The 23,639-nt window shown below is 32.0% G+C and overlaps 2 protein-coding genes across 2 annotated transcripts; one reads left to right on the top strand and one right to left on the bottom strand.

Moving 5' to 3' along the window:
* Positions 1-2,088: 2,088 nt before the first annotated feature.
* LOC132716810 (protein FAM81A-like) lies at positions 2,089-23,223 on the bottom strand. The gene is made up of 8 exons (XM_060700145.1): positions 23,117-23,223; positions 6,146-6,665; positions 5,644-5,892; positions 5,424-5,460; positions 4,961-5,175; positions 4,292-4,394; positions 3,663-3,723; positions 2,089-3,365 (listed from the first exon to the last, which is right to left on the bottom strand). The coding sequence occupies exons 2-8, from the start codon at positions 6,548-6,550 to the stop codon at positions 3,128-3,130; spliced, it is 1,308 nt and encodes a 435-aa protein (XP_060556128.1). The 5' UTR covers positions 6,551-6,665; positions 23,117-23,223; the 3' UTR covers positions 2,089-3,127.
* LOC132716809 (protein FAM81A-like) lies at positions 10,499-20,799 on the top strand. Its single transcript, XM_060700144.1, has 8 exons — positions 10,499-10,502; positions 11,546-11,763; positions 12,483-12,635; positions 13,126-13,218; positions 14,791-15,039; positions 17,843-18,085; positions 18,630-18,740; positions 19,564-20,799. The coding sequence occupies exons 1-8, from the start codon at positions 10,499-10,501 to the stop codon at positions 19,843-19,845; spliced, it is 1,353 nt and encodes a 450-aa protein (XP_060556127.1). The 3' UTR covers positions 19,846-20,799.
* Positions 23,224-23,639: the final 416 nt, after the last annotated feature.

The raw sequence follows: 23,639 nt of genomic DNA on the forward strand, positions 1-23,639 counted from the left end.
CAAATAAAAGCCCAGGGGTCAAAACTGGCCCTGCCCCAGGGGTGTCATTGTCTTTAACTATATGTGTTAATAGTAAAAACTTTAAATATCTTCTTTTAAAAAACCCAATGAGCTAGAACTTAGATGTGTAGCATGAAACATCTTCTACCAAGTCTGTTCAAATAAACAAATAAAAGCCCTTGGGTAAAAATTGGCCCGGGGGTGGGGGGCCTATATACAGGTGAGCGACCTCAGGGCCATCATGGCCCTCTTGTTTATTATTTAATTAATATAGGTATTTATTGGCTAAATAATGCTCAATCATAAAGCAAATATGGTACCTGATATTTTAAAGTCTAATAAAATCAAAACCAGACGGTAAAAGTATTTAATATTTTACAAGATCAACCAATATACTTTTTTAAAAATTTAGGGAAACTTTGAAAACAGGCACTCATTCGCGTAAATTTGAAGGATTTTTTAAATTAGGCTCCCTAAGTAGGAAAATGGTCAAACACGTTTTAAAAATGGGTGGGGTAGGGTAACATTTTTATACATATTTGATAAATTTTGAGTAAAAACCATAATTTTGTTTATGTTGATTGTTAGCTGAATAGTACTATTTGTTTCTTACCAACAATTAATAGGAAAACGTTTTTCATTAGAATGTTATTGCAGATTAAGGTTACTCATTTCTGAAAAAGGGCCCTCATACACCCTAGCTTCAGTTCATAAAAGTGGCCATAACTCGATTTCCGTACAGTAAAGTTTCTTTAAATTTTGATTACAAGTGTACTTTAAGGTATATATCTGACCTATGATATAAATTTTTCAGTTCCGTATAGTCCTCGTTAGGGTGGTAATACCTTATTATATTAATGGTGCCATTTTGACCCCTATATTGTTATCTGCACAGTATTAGTAATATGTTATTTTCTAGCTGAACACACTGATATATATTCATCTATCTATTATAAAGTTCTAGAACTAAGAATAAAGTTATAACATCAATTAAAAAAAACACCTTAGAAATACAGTCTAAGCTTTACATATTGACCTCTATGGCCATGTGGGGAAGGTCCCAGAACAACAAATCACTTGCCTATTACCACTATTTGTTCAAATACCACTCCTTTATGTGAGGAAGGTTTCCAAATAGCTTTCCAGCCTGCTACTGGTAGCATAGTCAAAATTGTTATGGTAAATAGTTATGTAATTTTGTGAATCTGACATAAAGAATATGGGTCATGTAATCAGGTTTTTAATAATAATAATAATAAAGACTTTATTTAAAGAGGCAACATAGTTAGGCATGCCCATTCTTCTCTATGAGCCTTTTATGAATATAGTTTTAACAGGTGGCCCTTATGCACAAGGTGGACTGTATTTCTATAGGAATGATTGATAAGATCATGAAATTTTAATTAGTTACCATATATTGTAACTTATCATTAAAAAAGTATGTTTAATAACTGATTATAAATACAAAGATACCATCGCTGATGCCAAACAATAAAATCACATAATTGTAAAGAAAAAAAATGCTGTAAAAGAAAAGAAAAATACCAGGCAAGTATTTCTTTAAATGACTTTGGTAAAAGGGCTGAGCTTTGGCCTAATATTTCAATATTTTATTTACATGTAAATAAATAATTCCCTCATAATTAAATAATATGTTTATCTTAGAATAAAACAACTCTGTGTATGTCATAAAAAATCTTAATATAAAATATATAATAAACTTTAACAAGACAAGAATTTGACAATAAGTCCTATGCTGTACATGTGATTTTGATTATTTTGCTGTATTTAACTACTATATATTTAACTCGATGAATAATGATATTTAAAATAAACCTTGAAAAGTGAAACAAACATACTTCTCTCCCTTTAATGTCAACATTAGTAGTACAAAGGTTGTCTCTCTTTGATATGGACATTTAGTGTCAACATTTTGTGTAGCTAGTTTGACATTTTCATGCATACTTCTCATAAAACAAAGTGCTCTCTTTCTCTCCCTCTGTCAAAGTGCTCCCTACCTTTTATATTCACTACTTGTTTTGTAAAAAAATTATGTTTCTTGAAAAAAAAAAAAAAAATGGAATGAAAAATGTCTAATTACGGTGATGCATCTAGTTCCTATACCTTTCATATGTTTATTACTTTCTTTTTCTACTATAGGCAAAATTATTCCTCTTGATTAATATAAATATTAGCTATTTTCTGTTTGAAACTTAAGTCAACATTTACTAGACAAAAACAATATCTACTCTAACATAAAAATCAACTGTTTTCAGTTCCAAGGTTTAAAAGTAAAACAAATGTATTCTCACCTCCATATGGTGAATAACCATTTTACAATGAGGTATCAATATTTTCATAAGACAATGATAATCAAAACAAGTAATTTGTCATGATTTGCAAACAAAAAATCTTTATATAATAGCTTCATATACAAATCACTTTCGAAAGTAAAATAAAATTCCGGCTTCTGGCCAGCTCTAAATATATTCAATCTTAAATAAAAAGCTCTATCTTAATAAATACATGTACATAAATGTAAATAAATGAATAAAATAAAAAATTTGCCATGTGCTATATTTTTGGCAAATAATCTGTTTGTAAAGAAACAAAATGAAAATAAAGTTCAGTAGTGTGATATTACTAAAAGATGATACTCATCTTCAATTACATCATTACAATTTGTGCTTAAACTGCCATTTAAACTGCATTAGAATCGAGATATACATGGTTTACCATATGTTCCCTTATAAACCTCCCCTCAATAAAAAAGAGACATAAGCATACAAGTTTTGTGAATTGAATAATCAAATTTCTGAACCGAACAAAGGAAAAAAAATCACCAAGGCAATAAAATTAAACTGGAACTGTTTAAAAGACAGCCCCTTTGACTATTTTCAGTACTTTATAGTTGTAAAAAAATATGTCTTTAAAAAAACTTTAAGTCAAAAAAGTAGGCATATGATCACAAAATTCATTTGTTCTTGCTTTTATAGTTTATAAATCATTATTTGCTTGTCTACATATTTTAGTGGGAGTTTATTAGGGAACACATGGTAAGCTGTTATATTTCAACACATTTCCCATCTGTCCTATGTGTCCTTCCCTGCCACATTTTTCCTTATCATCACACAAGGACCACCATTTTTCTGATCTGGCTAATTTCTTTGCGTAACTGATCTTCGAGAAGTTTACGTTTTCCTTCCATCACAGTCTTCATATTACTGATACTCTCATGAACAGTTGAGAAGCCGTCCCTCGTGTCGCGTTTCACCTTGGCGATCTCGTCATGTTGCTGTCGAAGAGAGCCGTCCAGTCGTGTAATAACCTTGTTCTCCAGGTGCTGTTGAAACAAATTTAGAAATTGTCATACAAGTTTCATAGAATGAAGAATAAAAAAAATCAGACATCATATAAATCATAAATGTTGGTTAAGTCTTTCTGACGTTTTAAGACTATTCAATGACTATTCAGCTTTTCTAAATTGATATTTTGATTGTTGAAATTGTGAAATGGTACTAAGCTGGCAGATGATACTCAGCTTTTTCAGAGGAAACACAAATGTTCATGCATGTCTGTATGAAACAGCCAATGTCCAGAAATCATGGTCATTCAAAATAGTTGTGATATCGATACATGCATGTATTGAAAAACTTGACTACATGGATCTCAAGTTTTTCTGCATAGGTAAAGCATTACAAATTTTATCAGTTATGATTAGACCTGAAAATTAGTTGTTTTTTTCAGTAACAAAAATAATCATTAAAACTGATAGTCCATATTTTCTATTGACAAAAGTATTATCTGATTTTACTAGGAACTATAGTGCCTCCTGCATTCAAGATTAGATTGATACTTTGACTATCATTACAACTATAGTTAACCGTGAGCCTGCTGTTGGCAACTGAATATGCCCATGTGATCAGCCTCAGACCAAGATCTGAGCCATCTGATCATGATCTCCATTGCTTTGCTATTCAGTAGATAAATTTGAACTTTCACTTGAAATGATGAATAGTTTTGTCTAGATTGAAAGGATAATTCCATTTAAGATGGTGAGTGACGGCATGGCCAAGTGGTTATCAAGTCGGACTAGTAATCTAGGATTGCTGAACACTGTGGGTTCAATACCTGTAGGGGTCCTTTGAGCAAGGCAATTTACATTCAGCTATGCGAGTATCGCCGTCCTGGTTCCAGGAACGGATTCAGAGTGATTCTCACACTACCTTATAGCTTTTCAGTACACTAACCTAATAAACTACAGATGGGTGATGGTTTAAAGTTTATTTGCATCTCTTAAGTCTCTCTGACTCGGCTGTTATCATATCCTCCATCTTCCTCATCCGCTGATCCATCAAATACTGCATCTCATCTACCTTCTGGTTCAATTTCTCCTGTAACCATGGAAACATTGTTTATAATGTTGTTTGATAGACTCTGTTCATATATTTGGTTTTGTTTCAAGTCACTTCAGCAATGTTTAGGTCATATGGAAATTTACCAGCTTTACTGGTGGAGATCAAAGGTGCCCTTCAATAACTGATTTTTAGTCACAAATATTAACCAATATGAAACTTGAACACAACTCCACAGGTTCAGATGTTATCATAGCCCTCATTTCAACGTTATTAATGCAGCTTAATTCTAACTTTTTTCATGCTTTAAAATGGTAGAATAAACTTGTTCTGTTGTCCTTTGCATTGTTAATGTGTGGTTTTTAATTTCAAAATGCTAATCATTCGCTGCAACAATGTTCAAAACAGTCCTGCACCATGTAAGGCACACAGGCCCTAGTCTATATAGATGAAGCAGATTGTTGCAGTATTTGCACTCAAATTATTGAATTACAAAAATGTCAACATTTTAAGGTAATAATTTCACATAAAAAATAATTTCACTTAAATATTTGTGCAGAGTATATGAACAAGAACCTTAATGTTTATTTATGTTATACACTAACCATCAACTGATCTCTGGCCTGGGCTTGTGCATCGAGTGCCAGTGAGAGTTTCTGTTCAAGTTTTTCCCGTTCAACATCTGCGTGATTCTGGTATGTGTGTATGTTGTTTTTCAGATCGTCAATGACTTGACGAGTACGAGAGTCTAGCTGGGCAATCTGCTGGTTAGAATCACTCTCTAGATGCTGTAACTTCATCTTCGGTTCATTAGAATGATCTCACATACCAGATGTGCAACAACTAAAAATATATATCATAGAAATACATGTTATATAAACGAAACTGAGCAGAATTTTATTGAAGACTTTCATGGTCGCTGGTTCAATCTTCAGGCAGGCAATATTGTTCTCCGACAAATGATCCCTGGACATTAAGTATATCATGGTCATTTAAATGACTCTCACCACTGACTCAGAAATCATTTGGGATAAGCCACCTGTTGCTTGGAGAGAAAATGGTAATTACTGGTTAGTAATCCAGGAAAGGCAGTTAGGTTCATAGACTGCCTAAGTATGACCAAAATATGTGTTAAATTGGGCATAAAAAAAAGCAAAAAACAACAACATTGAGCCAGATCAGACTGCAGAGATGAGCAGGCAAGCCTGGCTCTATAGTGGCAGCATAGCTTGTACTTTTTCACTGCAACCATTTGAAAATCAGTTATAATGATTCTAATTTTTCATACCTTAGATTCTAACTCGTGTATTCTATCCAGTACTCTGTTCTGTTGGTCCTGCTGTGTCTGATTAACTTGTTTTACTGACTCGAAACATTGTCGTATCTCCTGTGATAGTTTAGCTAGAGAAGTGTCGCAGCGTACGATACGCCCTCTAAGGTCAGTCAATGTGGCGACATGATGAACCTCAAGATTCTTGACTGCCGTATTTGTACCGATCGCTGCAGAGTCTCGTGTTCTGATTGTTTCGTCTATACCCTGTGGAGAACAGAAATAGAAGAAAATGTTGTCATGTTACCAAAGGCATTAAGTAACATTTGTAACTATGAGTATGGTAACCATTGACCTCGCAGCTATCTTACTAACTTTAAAAAAAAAAAAAAAAAAAATTCATTATTTAAGAATTCCAGCTATAAGCAGTCAGGGACAAATACAATTTGTTGTAAGTATATTATATTCTTAATCCCATTGTAAAACTGGTTCCCTTGTCAAAATATTAAAATATACTCACAGCAATATCGTTGTTCAGCCGGTTCACGACTGCCGTTATGGTGCGTATATGTTCCTGAAGCATGTTGCGTGCATGTTTTTCTTCCTGCCATGTTCCATGTGTAAAGTTCAAACTTTCTATCACATCTTCTTTAGTTTTGAAAGCTCGCTCAATTAAAGCCTGAGAGTTTTTCTCCTGCTGAGCAATTCTTTCCTCTAGAATATCGAGTCTTGAGGGATTTCTTGAGGGTCCGCGTGATTGGTGTTCGCTGTTTCTTGGTGATCGTAACCTCGGCGAGTCATAACGATTTCTGCCTGTGTATCCAGGAGGTATTCCGTTTCTCCGACTTGTAGGAGGGAGTTTGTCAAGATTCTCATCTCCGGTGTCATAAGGGGCACGTAACTGTGACCGGTTTCTTCCTGCCATACTTTGTCAGTCAAATATCTCTAAAAAAATGTTTGTTCTTTCCTATTTCAAAATGATTGTACAATAACAATTCCAGTATTTAGTTGGTCCACAGACTTACTTTATGTATCTTTACCTGAAAATAACAAAAACAAAAAAAATCAATGCTAAGGTCAAGTTCTTTTAAAAAATGTCTCCTGATAAAATCAATCTAAAACAGTTTTAAAGTGTACATACTAAGTCAAATTTCCTTAAAAATCTTCAGCATTAAAAAAAATAAAATAAAGAGAACAAAATCAGTTACGTGCTATATTCAGTTATACATTAATTATGTTACTAATCGAGTTTCATATCAATCCATTATCCAATATTAGTATCATCACCTGACGCTAGGCAAGGATTTTCAAAAATGTTTAAACAATTTGACCAATAATTGCACGAATAATATGATGTTAATATACAATCAATACAGGAATTTGAAACATGAATAATTCAATGTTTATAAAACAACAATACATTAGAGTCATAACAAACCACCGGACACATGAGAATTACATCAATATCAACAATGGGTTTTCTATTATTGTATAATAGATGAGGTATTTTAACAGCATTTCGCACACCTCATTGCCTCATTTAACGTATAACTGGGAGACTGACTGTGTCACAAAATGACGTAAAACATAAATTTTTTATACATAAAGAAATAAATACAGCCTGCATAAATTCTGCTTCAGTTTCTATATGCAATTTGTTGATTGTAGGATTTAAATATTTCACCATTGATCAGTACAAATCATTGGCTGTCTAAAAAAATTAAAACATATACAAACATTATTATGTTACTCTTTACCAAGCTAAATTTGTATAATGGGCATGTCTTGTTTTGAAAGCTGGAACTTTTTATTGTTTCTGTGAGCGATTTGAGTATAAAAAAGTTAAAGGCCCATTAAGCTTTCAAAATGCTATCAACTTTATTTCTCTAAAAACTTTTTATCTTTGGTATCTTGTTACAGCTTCCAAAAATTTACCCTGATTGGCCATATAAATGAATTATCTTTTGCTTTTTTTGCTCTTTAGTAATTGGAATAATTATAGTGATTCAGCATTTTGTATGGAAGTTAAAAAATTCTACTTAGTTTACATTTTGCAACCTTTTTATCACACATTATTGCACATTCATTGTTACTATCTTCCGTTGTTTAATAACATGTAACTACTTCTAAATCCATAATTAAAACATTATTAAACACATGCTTGTCCTTCCTAAAGAATTAAAATTTTACTGATTTCTGAGACATAATGGGCCTTTAAAATCACAAAACAAGCAATGATAATAATAGAGTCTGGTCAAACTGTCACAAGCACCACAAGCATTCAATGGTTAAAAAGGTAAAAAAGGCCAAAATTAACTCTGAATTTCTCAACAGATAATCACCAGAACTGGTAAATATCATATGGGTTTTTGCCTATCTGATCTGTTGGGTACAATAGCCTCATAGTGCACTGCCATTCACAAAAGAGAGATCAAAGTGTTGCGCATGTAATTAATAAATTTACGAAGTTGTAACTATAAAAGTTTGTTTTAATGTAATATTAGATGAGGAAAACCTACATTTAATTTTAAGTTTCTTCGAAGTATATCAGATCTATAGATTTAAAAAAAACAGGTATCAATTTACTTTCATTTAAGGGAAATCTCATGGTAACCTTACTCTACACCTATACTCCTATATACATGTAGTACTCTAATTTCTAAACATTAATTTTGGCTGTACTTGTATGAATTATTGGATTACAAAATATTGTATGTTTTGAGAGAAAATTTTATTATCATTTAAGTTATACAAAGAGAGTCACCCAGCAACTTGGGAACGACCCATGCCACATGAATAGCTGAGGCACGGCCAGTTGGCCAAATAAACCCAACATTCAGGTAAAAGAATTTCATTTTGAATTAATTATTAAGTATTTCTTTGAAAGAGAATACAGCGTTATCATGATAATTGACGCCAATAATCTAATCAACAACTTGGAAAGGACACTCTTTTTGAAACATGGAATTCAAAGATGGCATTTATCTATATCATGTTCACTCATATTAGATAAGTATCTATTAATGTTATTTAAAAGATAAGATCTTTATAAATAGAGTAAATAAATCATTTGGTTTTGGAAAAGGCATGCAGTGTAATTGAATAAAGTCAATCTACATCACCACTAAATCAAATAAAACGAATGAAATTCCACTACAAATATAAAGGAGTAGAAAATACATCATATACATCAGATACTACATAAGATCAGAGTAATCATATTGAATAATTTAAAGAACACGGAAAAAATTGATTCTTTGAAATGAGTCTTCGAATGAACTATCAATTTCACTGTATTTATTTGATATAATTGGACCATTCAGTACTTTTGTATGGGCTGAATACCGTAGAATAATATGAAACCTATATCATGCAAACATATAAACACCGGCTTTTCATTTCCCATCAATGGGTTAAAACCGTTTGGCGAAAACATATATAAACAAACTTTCTTCATCATGAAAGTGTGTGATGAAAATTTTCGTTAGAGATTATGATAAAGTTTAGACATTATAGAAAAAAGAAGTTAAGAGATTAATCCAAAAGAGAATGAAATTTGAAGTTGAAAATTGTTTCTTAATTTTGTGAAAGAATTTATGAAAAGAAAAGGAATCCCATATGAAAGATTTTTGTGAATAAAAATTTATCAAAATTTATTTAATAACATTAAAATTGTTGCAGGATAATAAAATTTAAAATGAAACTTAGATTGATGAAGAAGAAAATATTCATGGAATAACTTGTGATTCCCAGATCTCAAAATATACATCTTATTTCAGTGAAAAGGGATAAAAGATACTACAAAGGTAACACATTCACAGAAATTACTCATTTGAAGAATTCTGAACAATTATTAGACTAACACAAAATATGAATATTTGGGAATTCTAGAATTTTCTGATACCCATTAATATGTCAATATTTAGCGAGGGAAATTAAAATCTAATGGAGATATTCAATAATCATTAAAAACTATTTAAGTATGAAGTAATTTTTAAAAAAGATTTTTTTTTAAAACTGAAAACTTTGCAAGAATGCTTATCCCATGGTTTTAATTACAATTAACCTGTGGTTGTCCGCATTGAAACAAATAATTTATAACTACATAGTATTAAAATATGTGTGAAATCTTTCATATTATATAGAAATGCAGATTGAAATAAATCAACTTATTTTCATAATAATCAATATAAATAATAAATGATAAAACAAACAAAAACACATTTAGCAAAGGACATGATAAATAAACAGAAATATGAAAATAAATAAATTACTTTATATAAATTTTCTTCAAATTAATATTTACAGTAATATTGTTTGTATTTGAATGAATGTATAACATAATAATACTAAATAAAACAACCTTTATATAATATTGCATCCAGATGCATAATAGTTAATAGAAATTATCTAAAGAAATAGGTAGAAAAAGAATTGTTTAATCTTTTGTCTGATTTTTCATAGGGGTTATTGCATTCAATAGTTATACTGCATAAAGAATGAAAGTTAAAGTCAATAAAGAAATAAGGATAAATAAAAATAAAATAAAGATATCATTGCCAGGCTGTGACATCCCCTTACATTCTTAAATTTGTACATTGGACTTGCTCTTCTGTAAATTTGAGACAGTCCATTAATAGTAAAAGGGAATTCAGTATAAGAAGTACTTGGCAGCTAAATCTATAAAGCCTTATCAGAAGTTGCTGATGTGCACATTTTTTGGATAGCCTGGCTTTGGCCTTTCTTTATATATAGAAGGCATAGTGAGACTGTGCTGATGATGATGATGGTGGTGGTGGTAGTTGTAGACTAGTTATGGGTGCTGATTTGTGTATGTATTTAAGTTTATTCATACTCACCACTGGTTGCTGATATGGGCAAGTCCTCCAAAAGAGTATTAGTCATTTTAGAGTGCAAGATACAGATACAGAAAGATGCCCTAATTCCAGAAGCTTCTCATGGATTTTTAGTGTGCCAAGTGTTTAAGCACTCAAATGGAAGACCACGATTTTAAGTCTTTTCCAAAACACTAATTAGTAATTCAGTTGGCCAGCCCAGTAATAGTACCCACAATGTTGAGTCTCACGCTCTAACCGACTGGGTGGGTAAAGAGTTATTGTGTTGAACTTTTCAATGATTCGGTTGTTGTGCTGTCAAATTCTGGATTCATTAATTTTCTTATTATTTGTAAACATTTTAAAGAATCATCTGTGGTTTTATAAACTAACAAATACGGTTTTATGACAGACAAAATTAGAAAAGTAGAGGAATTCTTTCTCTAAGAGTCATTCAAATACTTTTAAAAAGCCTGGGAAAATTGTTGTAATGTTTTCTTTCAATTATAACACTTGTTAATTTGTTTTTAAATAGTCTAACATAATATTATGTAAATGTAAAGTATTTTGATAAAAAAAATAAAATAGTTCCAACCTGAACCACTATGTTTGGATGAATTTATGTAATGCATTGGTTTTTTAGCGTTTTTTGTTGTTGTTTTTTTTTACTTTAAGGATTTCAAGATATCTAGAGCTAAAAGAAAAGAAAGAAAAACATACTTAAATTGTCTTATTTAAGGTTCATAATTTAAATACTACTTATTTTAAATGTACATGTCAAAGTTACCCCTCCCACAAAAACTTTGCTACATGAGTGTATTGTTAAAATTACATGTATAAAGGTTCAGATAATAAAAATAGAGAATTGGTGTTCAAACAATATCCAATGCTTAGGCTAAAATATAACTTCTTCAAATGTTTCATGCTTATATGTCATATAAAGGAAGGTAAAAACAATATAAGTCAATTTTTCAAACAAATACCGTTTGTCTGAAACAGTATGAAAAATTTAAATGTTTAATCTTTATTTATACCAATTATACCATATTCTATTTAAAGTTAAATTTTAAATTTTTTGCTCCCAGAACAGAACAGTGCTAGTACATTCTACCACAAAACAACCCTATGGAAAAGCCGCTTAAAACAAGATTTTACTGCCATACAGGTGGACGACCCCTTTAATCAGAATATCCCAGATACCCCACCACAGGAAGCTGTTGTGACAAAACGAATAGTTCAAAGGTCACCAGCACAGAATGGAAATGGAAACAATAGAAGACTTGATGACCTTGTTTCTAGACAGGTATTGTTGTCTTTAAGCTAAGGACATATTCCTCATCATTTCAGGCACTATCCGGTTAGCTCAATGGAAAGAACGTTGGACTGTGAATAAGGCGATCTGGGTTCGATTCCCAGATGGTGCAGGTCACGATCATGAAAACCTTTCTATGGTCATTTACACTGTACCTCTGCTCTGCATGTACAGAAGTTTCAGTTCCTTGAGAAAGTGAGAGCAACTAGTACTTGTAAAATGCTTGACAGCCTACCCAGGAATGATGTGGTGGCTGAACTGTGCTATGGTAAATTTAATGTGGCTTTATAATACTGCTGTGATTCAGAGTGAAAACTACCAACACCCCATTGTTACAACATTTCAGTTTTAAATTTAAATGCTATTTTGTCATAAAGTGGTATGCAGTTTTGTAGATTACATGTATATTAAAGTACTAGCTAACTTTACAACATATAAATAAATGCATTTGTTATTTCTAAATTATGTGTAATTATTTAACAGCTTTGTGTGCCGACTGTCCTTGGTCAGCACTGCTCAGTGGTCACATGGGTAGAATCATTTGGTGCCAGCAGTCTATGAGTCTAAGGATTCAAGAAAATTGCAGCAATGGATATTTTTATGAATATTTGAAGAAGGCCTTTCCATAAAACTTTGAACTAGAAAATTGAAATGATTCAAAATGAAAACATTGCAATACAATCTAATTGTAAATAAGTTATTTTTTCAAGGACCAGCTGTTGAGTCATCAGATGCAGGTATCAGCACGCCAGAATGAGATCGCTGATCATCTTAAAAGCCAGAATGACGCCCTTAACCAGGCACTTCTAAAACAGATCCTCAGTAACAAGGATAACATGATGGCCAATCTAAGTCATCAACAGGTCAGTATTATAGGTTTATGTAAGGGACAAACTGATATATTAATATGATTTGAATGCTTGTGATAACAATAACTTTTCTATGCCACCAGCCTGTAAATCAAGAAAAACCTTCATAGTCTTTGACTTTCAAACATAATTTTTCAACTTTCAAATTTTAGAAGTCTTTGGCCTTAAAACCATAGTATCTTGAGCCTCCAAACCTCAGTCTTAGACCTTCAAACCTTAGTAGTACTTAGCCTTCAAACCTTGGTTTGCCTTCAATTTTTACCTCAGCCTTAGACGTTCAAACCTTTAAGTAGTATTTGGCATTCAAACCAGAGTCTTAGGCCTTCAAATCTTAGTATTCTCTGGCTTTCAAACCTGAGCCTTTGGCATTTAAACGTTATTGTTCTGCCTAGAACACAGTTAATACTTCAGTCTATTACTACTGGAAGGTATGAAAATATCAAGTAAGTGGAACAACAAAATATAATGTTATTTCTGTTTTCAGGCAGCAGAATGGGATGATCACACCAGGGACCTTTTACAACAACATGTGAAATACATGGTGGCTATCATACAAAGGCTGAACACGGATATAGAGGTATTGTCATTTATCAGACTTGTTTTTTTTTTTTGGAGACCTTATTTTTATGATGTTACTATAGCATTCTAGTTCATGCAGCCTTACGTTGCAGAAATTTCTTAATCTTAATATTTTTAAAATATCTGTATTAAAGGATAAGAAATAATATACATTTTCAGACATGCTCAAAATAATTTATACACTAAAAGCGCTTGATTAATATCAAGATTACGGTTACCACAGTCATGTAACATGGTAAATATTTTGAGGAAAACAGTTTGCAAAGCATATAATTTGCCATTACATATGCAGATGTAAATAAGGGAGTGATCATGCAAACATTCGAAAAGTCTGCACTCACTATTAAATGCATCTTTAAACTGATTTCAAACACACATGAATTTAAATAACTGTCTTACAAAACAGACATGATCTGAAAATCAATATGTTGTGAATTAAAAATGGTTGAATGAACAATTTTAAAAAAGGTCAGAATCAAAATACTATCCTTTATTCAACAGTGTACTTTTCAATTCAACTCTATATAGTAAACAGTTCATAAAAACAACTAATGACTTTTTAATTATAAATGTAAAAATCATATTTTAAGACATACCAGTATTTGTAAATATATTGATCTGAAATTTAGAATTTATTAGTCCATTTCTTTTGACAAGCAAAACATTACTTTGTTAAATGACCTCATAATTTATTGTAAATGTTCATTAAATTCATTTTATAAGACATTTCCTTTCTTCCTATTTTTTAATTTATAATCATGTAAATTATCCAAGTTCTAACAGATTTTTGTAACATTTTTTAAGAAGTGAGTAATAAAACTCTTATTTAATGTGACAGACTAGGCCTTGGTATTTGAAATTGGAGCTGTTATTTAACTTTAAATATTAAACCCACTCTGGTGTTCCTGAAGTGTTGTTTTTCATCCCTTCCTTGATAACTTAATCAAATATTAAAGTAAAATCAAGCAGCTGAAATTGTAGAGTCAGATTTGCATGTACTGGTCCGCTTTTACTCTGTACTGGTGGCAAATGAAAGTCAGTATCAAAGCGTTTAAAAAAAAATCATGACATTAATTCGATTTAAGCCATGAGAGATATAAATGTATAAAAAACTATTTCATAGAATGTTTCCCAGTATTTCCCAAATTTGCATTACATTGTGATTTTGCAAATTGGTTTGTTTTGATTTTCTGTTTTTGACAACCATTTTAACAAATCATTAAGTCATATCTCAGTAGTCATTCCACCTACTGAACTGACATCCCTGAATAACTTTCCAATGATCTCCAATTTCTCTGTTAATTGCCAATTTCTCTGTTAATTGCCAATTTCTCTGCTAATTACCAATTTCTCTGCTAATTACCAATGTCTCTGCTAATGAAAGACTACAGACTACTGATATTTCTGAATCAGCATTGAGAGACAAATAGGTACTCAATACCCTGTATATGAGATCAGTTATAATTTTGCCTCCCCCTTAGGAATGAACCAGCAAACCCCTTCATTACTTATCTATGACACAATGAATTTGACACTAAAAATAAAATGGTAACATTTTCCTTTTTTAAAGGGTATACTGGCAGAGCTACATGGTCGAGACATTGCTGTTATGGGAACAAACCAGGCAGTGAACAAACTGGAAGTGCATCATGTGACCATGTTACAAGATTTACGAGGTCGTATCGTCAGGTGTGACAACGCCATCGGTAAACACACCAAAGATATTATCTATCTCATGGACGAGATACGTCGCCTAGAGATGGCGCTGCAAAATAGCCGTGAAAAACTTTCTGGAGATATTCATCGTCTTGAGGCAGAAGTAAGTTTAAAGATAAAGTTTTGTTTAACTTTTATCATCTTGAGGCAGAAGTAGTAGTTAATTTTTGCCATTTTGATCCAGAAGTTTCATCATAGTAAATTATTTATCATCTTGAGCGAGAAGTAAGTTCTTTATCAACTTAGGGCAGAAATAAGAAATTTATTGAGCTGAGGCAAATATAAGTTGTACTTAGTCTTGAGGCAGAAATAAGTTACCAGTATTCAGTTACCAGTATTCATTGGCTTGAGGCAGAAGTAAGTTACCAGTATTCAGTTACCAGTATTCATTGGCTTGAGGCAGAAGTAAGTTACCAGTATTCAGTTACCAGTATTCATTGGCTTGAGGCAGAAGTAAGTTACCAGTATTCAGTTACCAGTATTCATTGGCTTGAGGCAGAAGTAAGTTACCAGTATTCAGTTACCAGTATTCATTGGCTTGAGGGCAGAAAGGTAAGTTACCAGTATTCATTGCTTGGAGGCAGAAGTAAGTTACCAAGTATTCAGTTACCAGTATTCATTGGCTTGAGGCAGAAGTAAGTTACCAGTATTCATTGGCTTGAGGCAGAAGTAAGTTACCAGTATTCAGTTACCAGTATTCATTGGCTTGAGGCAGAAGTAAGTTACCAGTATTCAGTTACCAGTATTCATTGGCTTGAGGCAGAAGTAAGTTACCAGTATTCAGTTACCAGTATTCAGTGAACAGTACGCAGAAGTAAGTTATTCATCTTCTTAAAGTGTATGTAAATTACACTATCTACCAATTTCAATGAAACATCAAAATGTCAAATTTCAGTACAACATGTACATGAGATGGTCTCAAATACAGACCAATAATGATAAGCTCTTAAAGAAAATTATTAATAAACCTTTTTAAACTTACATGCTTTTTCTCAAATATTCAATAAATTATAGTTAAACTTACATTATAACTACAGTGATTCCAGGGGTTTTACAAGGTAGCACACAATCATATACATGTATGTTACAATAAAATCACTAAATCAAACAATCATATATGTTACAATAAAATCACTAAATCATTTTATGTCAATATTTGATATATTTTATTGACATATACCAGTAACAAGATACCAGTATATAGAGTACATGTGAAAACAGTCATGAATAAAGTTTTACTTTATTGCGTTAAGTGTTATGAAAATATGTACAGTTTTATGAAAATTTGTAAAGTTTCATAGAAATTGGCTGAGCTTCAAGGAGACATAAATAAGGAACAGAACCACTTGAGTGTGAACCTTGACAATTAACACACTTATAATTTAGACTAAAATTTTTCACTTTTCATTTTATTAATTTCAAATCCTAGCACTATATGGATGACTAAATGCTGGTTTGTTAAACTTGAAAAGAAATATTGTATATAATTTAGATATTGAGAGATGATTCTAAAAAATGAAGGTATATTTATCACCCAATATCCATTGATTACTCAGTGTTGAGATTTACAAAAATAAGAAAAAATAAAAAAATTTAATAAACCTCCACACATTAAGTGTCTGTGGTCAAGAGTCTGCAGAGATTAAATCAGACATTTAAATGAACATTACCAATGCTCTTCCTACCATTCATGGTATTTAAAACATCAAAACTATATTTGAGCCGCGTCACGACAAAACCAACGTAATGCGTTTGCGACCAGCATGGATCCAGACCAGCCTCAGAGCATCCGCGCAGTCTGATCAGGATCCATCCTGTTCGCTTATGAACCCTATTACAAGTAGAGAAACTGATAGCAAACAGCATGGATCCTGATCAGACTGCGCGGATGCGCAGGCTGGTCTGGATCCATGCTGGTCGCAAACGCACTATGTTGGTTTTGTCATGCCTGAGTCATGCTCATTTGATTTATATATTTTTTTTGTAAATGGAGTACTTTGCAAAAAAAAACAAAAGAACTGCTTTCCCAAATATAGGCAAGAAACACTTTACTGCAAAAAGCATAAACTTGAGATGTAACAAACATATCAGCAATACACGGAGATCAGTGAGTCCCTATCTCTACATCAACCAAAACAATGTCATTACACCTGGAGTAGATGGTTGATAGCTTGATGGAGGAAAATGTAAAATTAATTTCACATACTTCAACATATACCTGCAAAAAAAACCCAAACAAATCAAGCTAGCGAACTTAACATTTTTATCCAAGTATCAATAAAAGACGAATATTATTTGATGAAATTCAAAGGGAAATATCTAGATAACATTCCTTACAGACACTAATGATATTAGAGGAAAGCAGTTGTCTAGAGGTTATGATCACCTGCGTCTATATGTCAAACCAAGATCTCAGATTCAAGTCTGTTTAAGGATCACATCAACATATTTTATATTATGAAACCAGAACCTGGCTACATTAGAAAACCATAAATTACAGGTTTTCACATAATTGACCATTGATACATTGATATTATCACCATAGTTAATGCTATGATAAGAGACATTGGTACAGTACTTGTACAATGTTTATGGCTTATGGCTTATGGTTTATGGCTTAAATTATTGAGTATTGAAAATGATAAAGAACTGTTTGAATTTATGACTTGATCATTGCACTTAAAATCTAATTGCTGATCCTTTATTGCAGATTATTTTTTAAATTTACAAATTGAAAACTGAGGGCTGGTTAAACTATCAACACAATCCGAGAAAAACGCTTTAAATACCTTTGTTGAAAAAAAACACACTTCAATACAGTATGCATCTGTTGATTTCAATGGCTGAGGGTTAGACAACTTAATAAGGTTTCATATACCTCATTTCTGGAATTTGTTTATTTTTAGGTGATTTCAATGACTGGAGAATTAGAACGACAGACCACATCTCAACGTTCTGAGTTAACCCATCTCCGTAGCGACGCTCTTCATAGAATTAACATGCTAGAAGACAAACAGAGAGAGAACATGGCCGAGTTTAGAGATGCCCTGGATGGAAACAAGTCAAACATTGATCACTACCTAGAACGTATGGAAGCCAAGTTTAAAGCCATGATTGACAAGGCCACTGCTGGATGGGGTGATCTTATGGTAGGACTGTTACTTATATCAAACCCTTTATCAAAAGTCACAAAATTAATGTAGTAAATTTATTATGGCTCTTTAAGACCTTTTCAAATCGAAATGTCTTCTTTGCTTCAAAATCATTTTAAAGATTTTACTAGGAGGGTGTAATCTCTGAAACAACATTTTGTTGTTGGAAACAAAAATGAACCAATACCATGACTAGCAAGCATACATGTACATGTACAATTATGGAATTTCTTTAAAAATTGAATTTTTGCAGTGAAATAATTTTTTATGCAGTTATGTTATGAATTACAAAATTTTCTTGTTTTCCATTGTTATATTTCTGATCCTTGAAGATCATTCAGCACAACAGTGATTCTTGTTATGAATGTATTCTACTTAAGCTAGTGCTAGGGGGAGTTTTACCATTGCTGTCCAAGAACAGGATCAATCAAACCAAGCCTGCAACATTTTAAAATTTACCGAGTCGGCCAAACTTCTACATTCAAAATTTCTATTTTTGACTATATAAGAAATATTACAGACTATATAAAATATATTACAGAGTCAGGTAGACCGTCAAGTAGAGCAGTATATGATGTCGATATTGTCACGTCTGAACAAACTAGAGGAGCAGATGTCACACGACAAAAATAGATATAAGGATATACAACATGTAAGTTTGTGTACATTCTATAATCTATACTCAAATTATGTTTCCTTTAACCTCAGCCTGCTGGTGGCAAAAAATTCCACCCAAGTTACCAGTGCAGACCAAGATCAGCTGCCATGTTCATGCCATCTGATCATGGACTGTTTAATTCACTATACAGATAGTAATACTTTGAAAATTTCTCTAAAAGTGACAACTGTGATGAACAATTTTGTCTAGATTGAAAGATGGAGAAGGTCATTAAAGTTATTCGGTATCGAAGGTGCAAACAAAAGAAAGGGCTTGACTGTTTTTAGCATTTAAAGTAATCAACAAGTCTTGTAGAACTTTATAAATTCTTTTAGAAATAGATTCATGCTGAATTTTGGACCAAATAGATAGCTTAATCAGAGCACTTATCCCTTGGTTAAGTATTGATTATGAATAATTGATGAAGAGTTCTAATTGAATCCAACTAGCTGTTAGTAAACAATCACTTAACTTGTAACATTTAACTTTGGGTTTGCCACTGTTTCCCTGCCTTCTCATATCATACTTACCAACATCAGGGAAGCAAATTAACTAAAGCCAGTATCAAAGCCAGAAACTTATAGCTTAAGACCAATTCCAAGTAAGAATGGTATCATAAAAAGCCAACACTTGCGGCTAGTGATCATTTCTATTTCAACATCTACATTAATAGTTTGAAATGACCCCCTCTAAAACACTTCCTATTAAAAAGATTATTAAACTTCTCCTGGTTTACAATGTAAAAAAAAAATCAAAAAAATCCTGGTACATTGAAGTATGTTATTATTCATAAGTGTGTCTCTTTTCTACCCAACAGAATATTGAAAACCAAGTAATGGCCACACTTCAAGATTCCTTACAATACAACGACGCTGAATTATCTCGTGCTAAAATGGAGTTCAGAAAGGGATTCACTGAGTTACAAGAGAGCCTCTCAAATATGAAGGGTGTAGTGGAGGGGCGAAGAAAACTTATGGGAAACCAAATGAGCAAAGAAATTGGACAAGTAAAGAAAGCATTATTTATGGAGATGCCTCAACACCAGAAAGAAGGAAACACGTTTATTTTTAGAAACATAGACAGATCTAATGAATGGTAGTTACACATTATAGGATGTTGAATGTTATGTGGTGAAAATTGAAGATGAATTCCAATGAGGATTTTTAAGATTCTTTCACTCAGTTGAATTTTTTTTTTAAATGCATAAAACTGACATTCTTTTACAATACCAGTATTGATGAGTAAAGCATAATTATGCGAAAAATCTGTGATAATGTTTTAGTCAGTGAAAAAAAAAACAACTTTATGCATGTAGCAAACATTTTCTTTTTTCTTCTTCAAAATTAGATTTTCTAGGAGATTGAAAGACAATTAAATATTTATTGACTCTATAAGCTGCCTAGATTCTGTAAAATTATTATGAACTACATTCAGGATTCAAGATATAACATGAACATGTTCTATGAACCCTTCGTCTTAAAATACATGTACCATAAATTTACAGTCTATACATTATACAGAACAAAGTACATGAACCATTTATAATGATTTGTGACAGATCTCACGATCTAAGTACAAACTTTATATTATGCATATGCAGTACATGTAGATGACATAAATGTAATTTATTCATTACTTTTTTTTTATATTTCAATAAAGACATTTACAATACAAATATACAATCATGATCACTATTTATTATTAAATGTAATATTTTTATTAAATGTAATATTTATATAAAAAAAAAGGTCATTTATCGTTAAGGAAAATAATCAAAGGTGAAGTGAATACATTGTATTTCTATGTCTTATTCCTACATTACTAGTGTCTAGAAGAAATTGATATTTCCAATTAATGATTCATTAAGACTCTTCACATGCGGGCAGTAACTGATTTTACCCATGCAACCAGTGCAGACAAAGATTAGTCTGAATATATATGTTGTCTGATCATGTGGTTTTCCCTGTTTTGAAATTTTCCCTAAAACTGAAGCCTGGTTTAAGATAAAGATTGTGATGTCACAAATATCATCAAACTGAATAGAATATCAAATCTGTACGTACAAATAATCATAAAAGAAGTTTACAATTACTTAGAAATTTTTTATCATTTTATGATTTAGTAATGGTCAAGCTAAGAAATTTTGTAAATAAAAAAGATAGAATATGGGATTTAACTTTTACTGATTCAGTAAATATATAACAGCGAATTTCTTCAACAATTGGAGCATGGTCTTCAATAAAAGCACTTCTATTTCATATATGTTATATATTATATATTTGTATTGTACACAAATTAACAGTGTATGTTAGTGTTAAAAATGATTTTTAAAATTTTGTAGAGAATTGGTTTGACTTCCCCAGTTTGACATATTTTTTTTAAACTAGTTTGTCAAAACCAAAGCTTCAAATGTTTCAGGAAAAAGAGAGAACTTAAAATATTGTACCACAAAAGAAAAAAAAGTTTCTCTTCATCCAAATAAATCATATTAAAGGGATATTAAATTAATTTTCATAGACAAGGATCATATGCAAAAAAGATATATCTTGAACTTCAGATGTCCTAGATTCAGCCCTTGATTTGACACCAGTTTTGTTTATTTCTCAAGTCTTGACTCCTTGAAAAAGTAGAAATGTAATGTACAAAACCAACCATACACTACAAACAATTGCTTAAGGTTTTAAAACCATTGTGCATGCATATGAATTTTATTCAAACCAATATGTCAAATGTTTTAGTTACATTGTATATTTCATTCTGGATACATTCAATTTGAAAGCATGTTCACTTCCAATAACACATGTAGTATACTGCAAATTTTATGCAATGTTTAGCAGGCAAAGATATATTGATTGTAGCTGAAGGTCTTCAACATGCCCGTCTTTATACTGTGACAGGTTTGTGGAGCCAATGCCGCAGTTAAAGCTTACAAATAATTTGCATTATTGGTTGTAGTGTACTCCCTTATCAAAACATTTATTGCTTTCATCCAGTTGTTAATCTCCTCTCTGGGGTGGTACCGTGGTGGTGTTGGTAGTTTTCACTCCAGATCACGGCAGTAAGCCACAATGAATTTACCGGAGCACAGTCCTGCCACCACATTGTTCCTGGGCAGGCTTTACCAATACCAGTACTTCTTCTTGCCTTGACATTCACAAGGATCGAACTGTTAATTTCTATACATGCAAGGGCAGATGTACAGTGAAATTGACCTTAGAGAGTATCCCGGTGTAACCTAAATTCGGCGATATAAGAACAAATGTCAATGGCTTTTTCAATAAACTACAGTAATCTATAATTATACTTGATATAATTTACTACAAATATTTATAAGTTACTTTAAGTTGATTTCTAACAATGTAATTGTTCAGCGGTTGCCAAATATAAACAAATATGGCTGATGTAAAATCTTACTAAATCTGAAAACGTCACCTAAATTCGGCGATTCTGATTGGTTGCAGTAATTTTTTTATTTTGGCGGGATTGTGACGTAGTATGTTGACCTAGATCGGCAGTAAAAATAGTTAGTTTTATATTAGATAAAAAACGGCAACTGTCAAATTATTTTAAGCAACAATATCAATCAAATAGAGGAAAGTATAGATAAACTTGAAATTGCATCAGGTAAAACACACAATTTTCTTCATGTCATATACAATTTTTAATGTTTACCAGCCGTATCTCCATATTTAGAGCAGAAAATCACTGGAGTTGTAAAAATAGACCGTGGGACATAAACATGATTGACCTTCACCTCTGAAATCTCACGTGAATGATGAAAAACAAAACATCGCCGAATTTAGGAGAACGCCGAATTTGGGTCACGGTAGGATATTTAATGATCAATCCCAACAAAAGTGACCTGCAACATCTAGGAACAGAACCTGGATCGCCCGATTCACAGTTTAACAGGAGAAAAGAAAAAATAGCCAATATATCCAAGTGGTCTTTTTAAGGTTTGCCAGTCAGAAATATGACATCTTGGTCACCGTCTGATTTAGGATATTATCAAAACTATCATTAGTTTCAAGATGAAGATACAAATTCTCAAGATAATCATAATGAGTTTCCTATATTCAAGCACTTTAAAGTTTGTGGACCAATGTTTAAACAGATACAGGCTTTGAAATCTAAAATAAAGACATCTGAAATAAACCTTTGATTGGCCATGCTTTCAACATAATAAATTCTTGACAACCGTGTAAATTCACGTCAAAACAGACAAAAACATGATCTTCAAGTTCCATGAAATTCTTCAGAAGTTAGGTGAAAAATCAAATTTGTCGGCTGAACTTATTGTTTATTTTTTACACAAAACATTGATTATACAACAAAATTAGAAAAATAATGAAGTAATACTGTCATTATACCTCGGATTTCATCGGGTTTCTAATTGATCGCCGCCATGTTTTGTAAACAACAATTTTATCAGACTGTGTCTCAGGTATCAGAATAAAATTAGAACCAGTCGAGGAATGACTTATTCGATTATAACTAGAGTTATGGTCAGAACGTTTTACGACTAAATGGATATTGACCACACTTCACAGGAACAATCCTTAGATGATCGTCTACAAAAGCTCTATACATGACGTCAGTCTGGTCACACTGGTGGTAAAGTAGGTCACAGGAGCTTAAAATAAACTTTAAAAATGAAATCTTTAAAAAAGCATCTCAGAAACTATAATGTCCAAGGCTTAGATATTTGGCACGTGGCATTACCCTGTAGTCCTATATCTAAAAAAATTTATTAATTTTGCTTCTGGGGGGTCAAAATTGCCCCAAAATAGAGGTCACTTAGTTTACATGGGCATTGCCTAATGGACATCTACGAAAGTTTTATATGGTATGCCTCTCGGGGACAATAAATGTGTCACTTACTTTATATAGATT

This window comes from Ruditapes philippinarum, unplaced genomic scaffold (assembly GCF_026571515.1).
Source record: "Ruditapes philippinarum isolate M1 unplaced genomic scaffold, ASM2657151v2 ctg6203_1_1_1_1, whole genome shotgun sequence".
Taxonomy (NCBI): domain Eukaryota; kingdom Metazoa; phylum Mollusca; class Bivalvia; order Venerida; family Veneridae; genus Ruditapes; species Ruditapes philippinarum.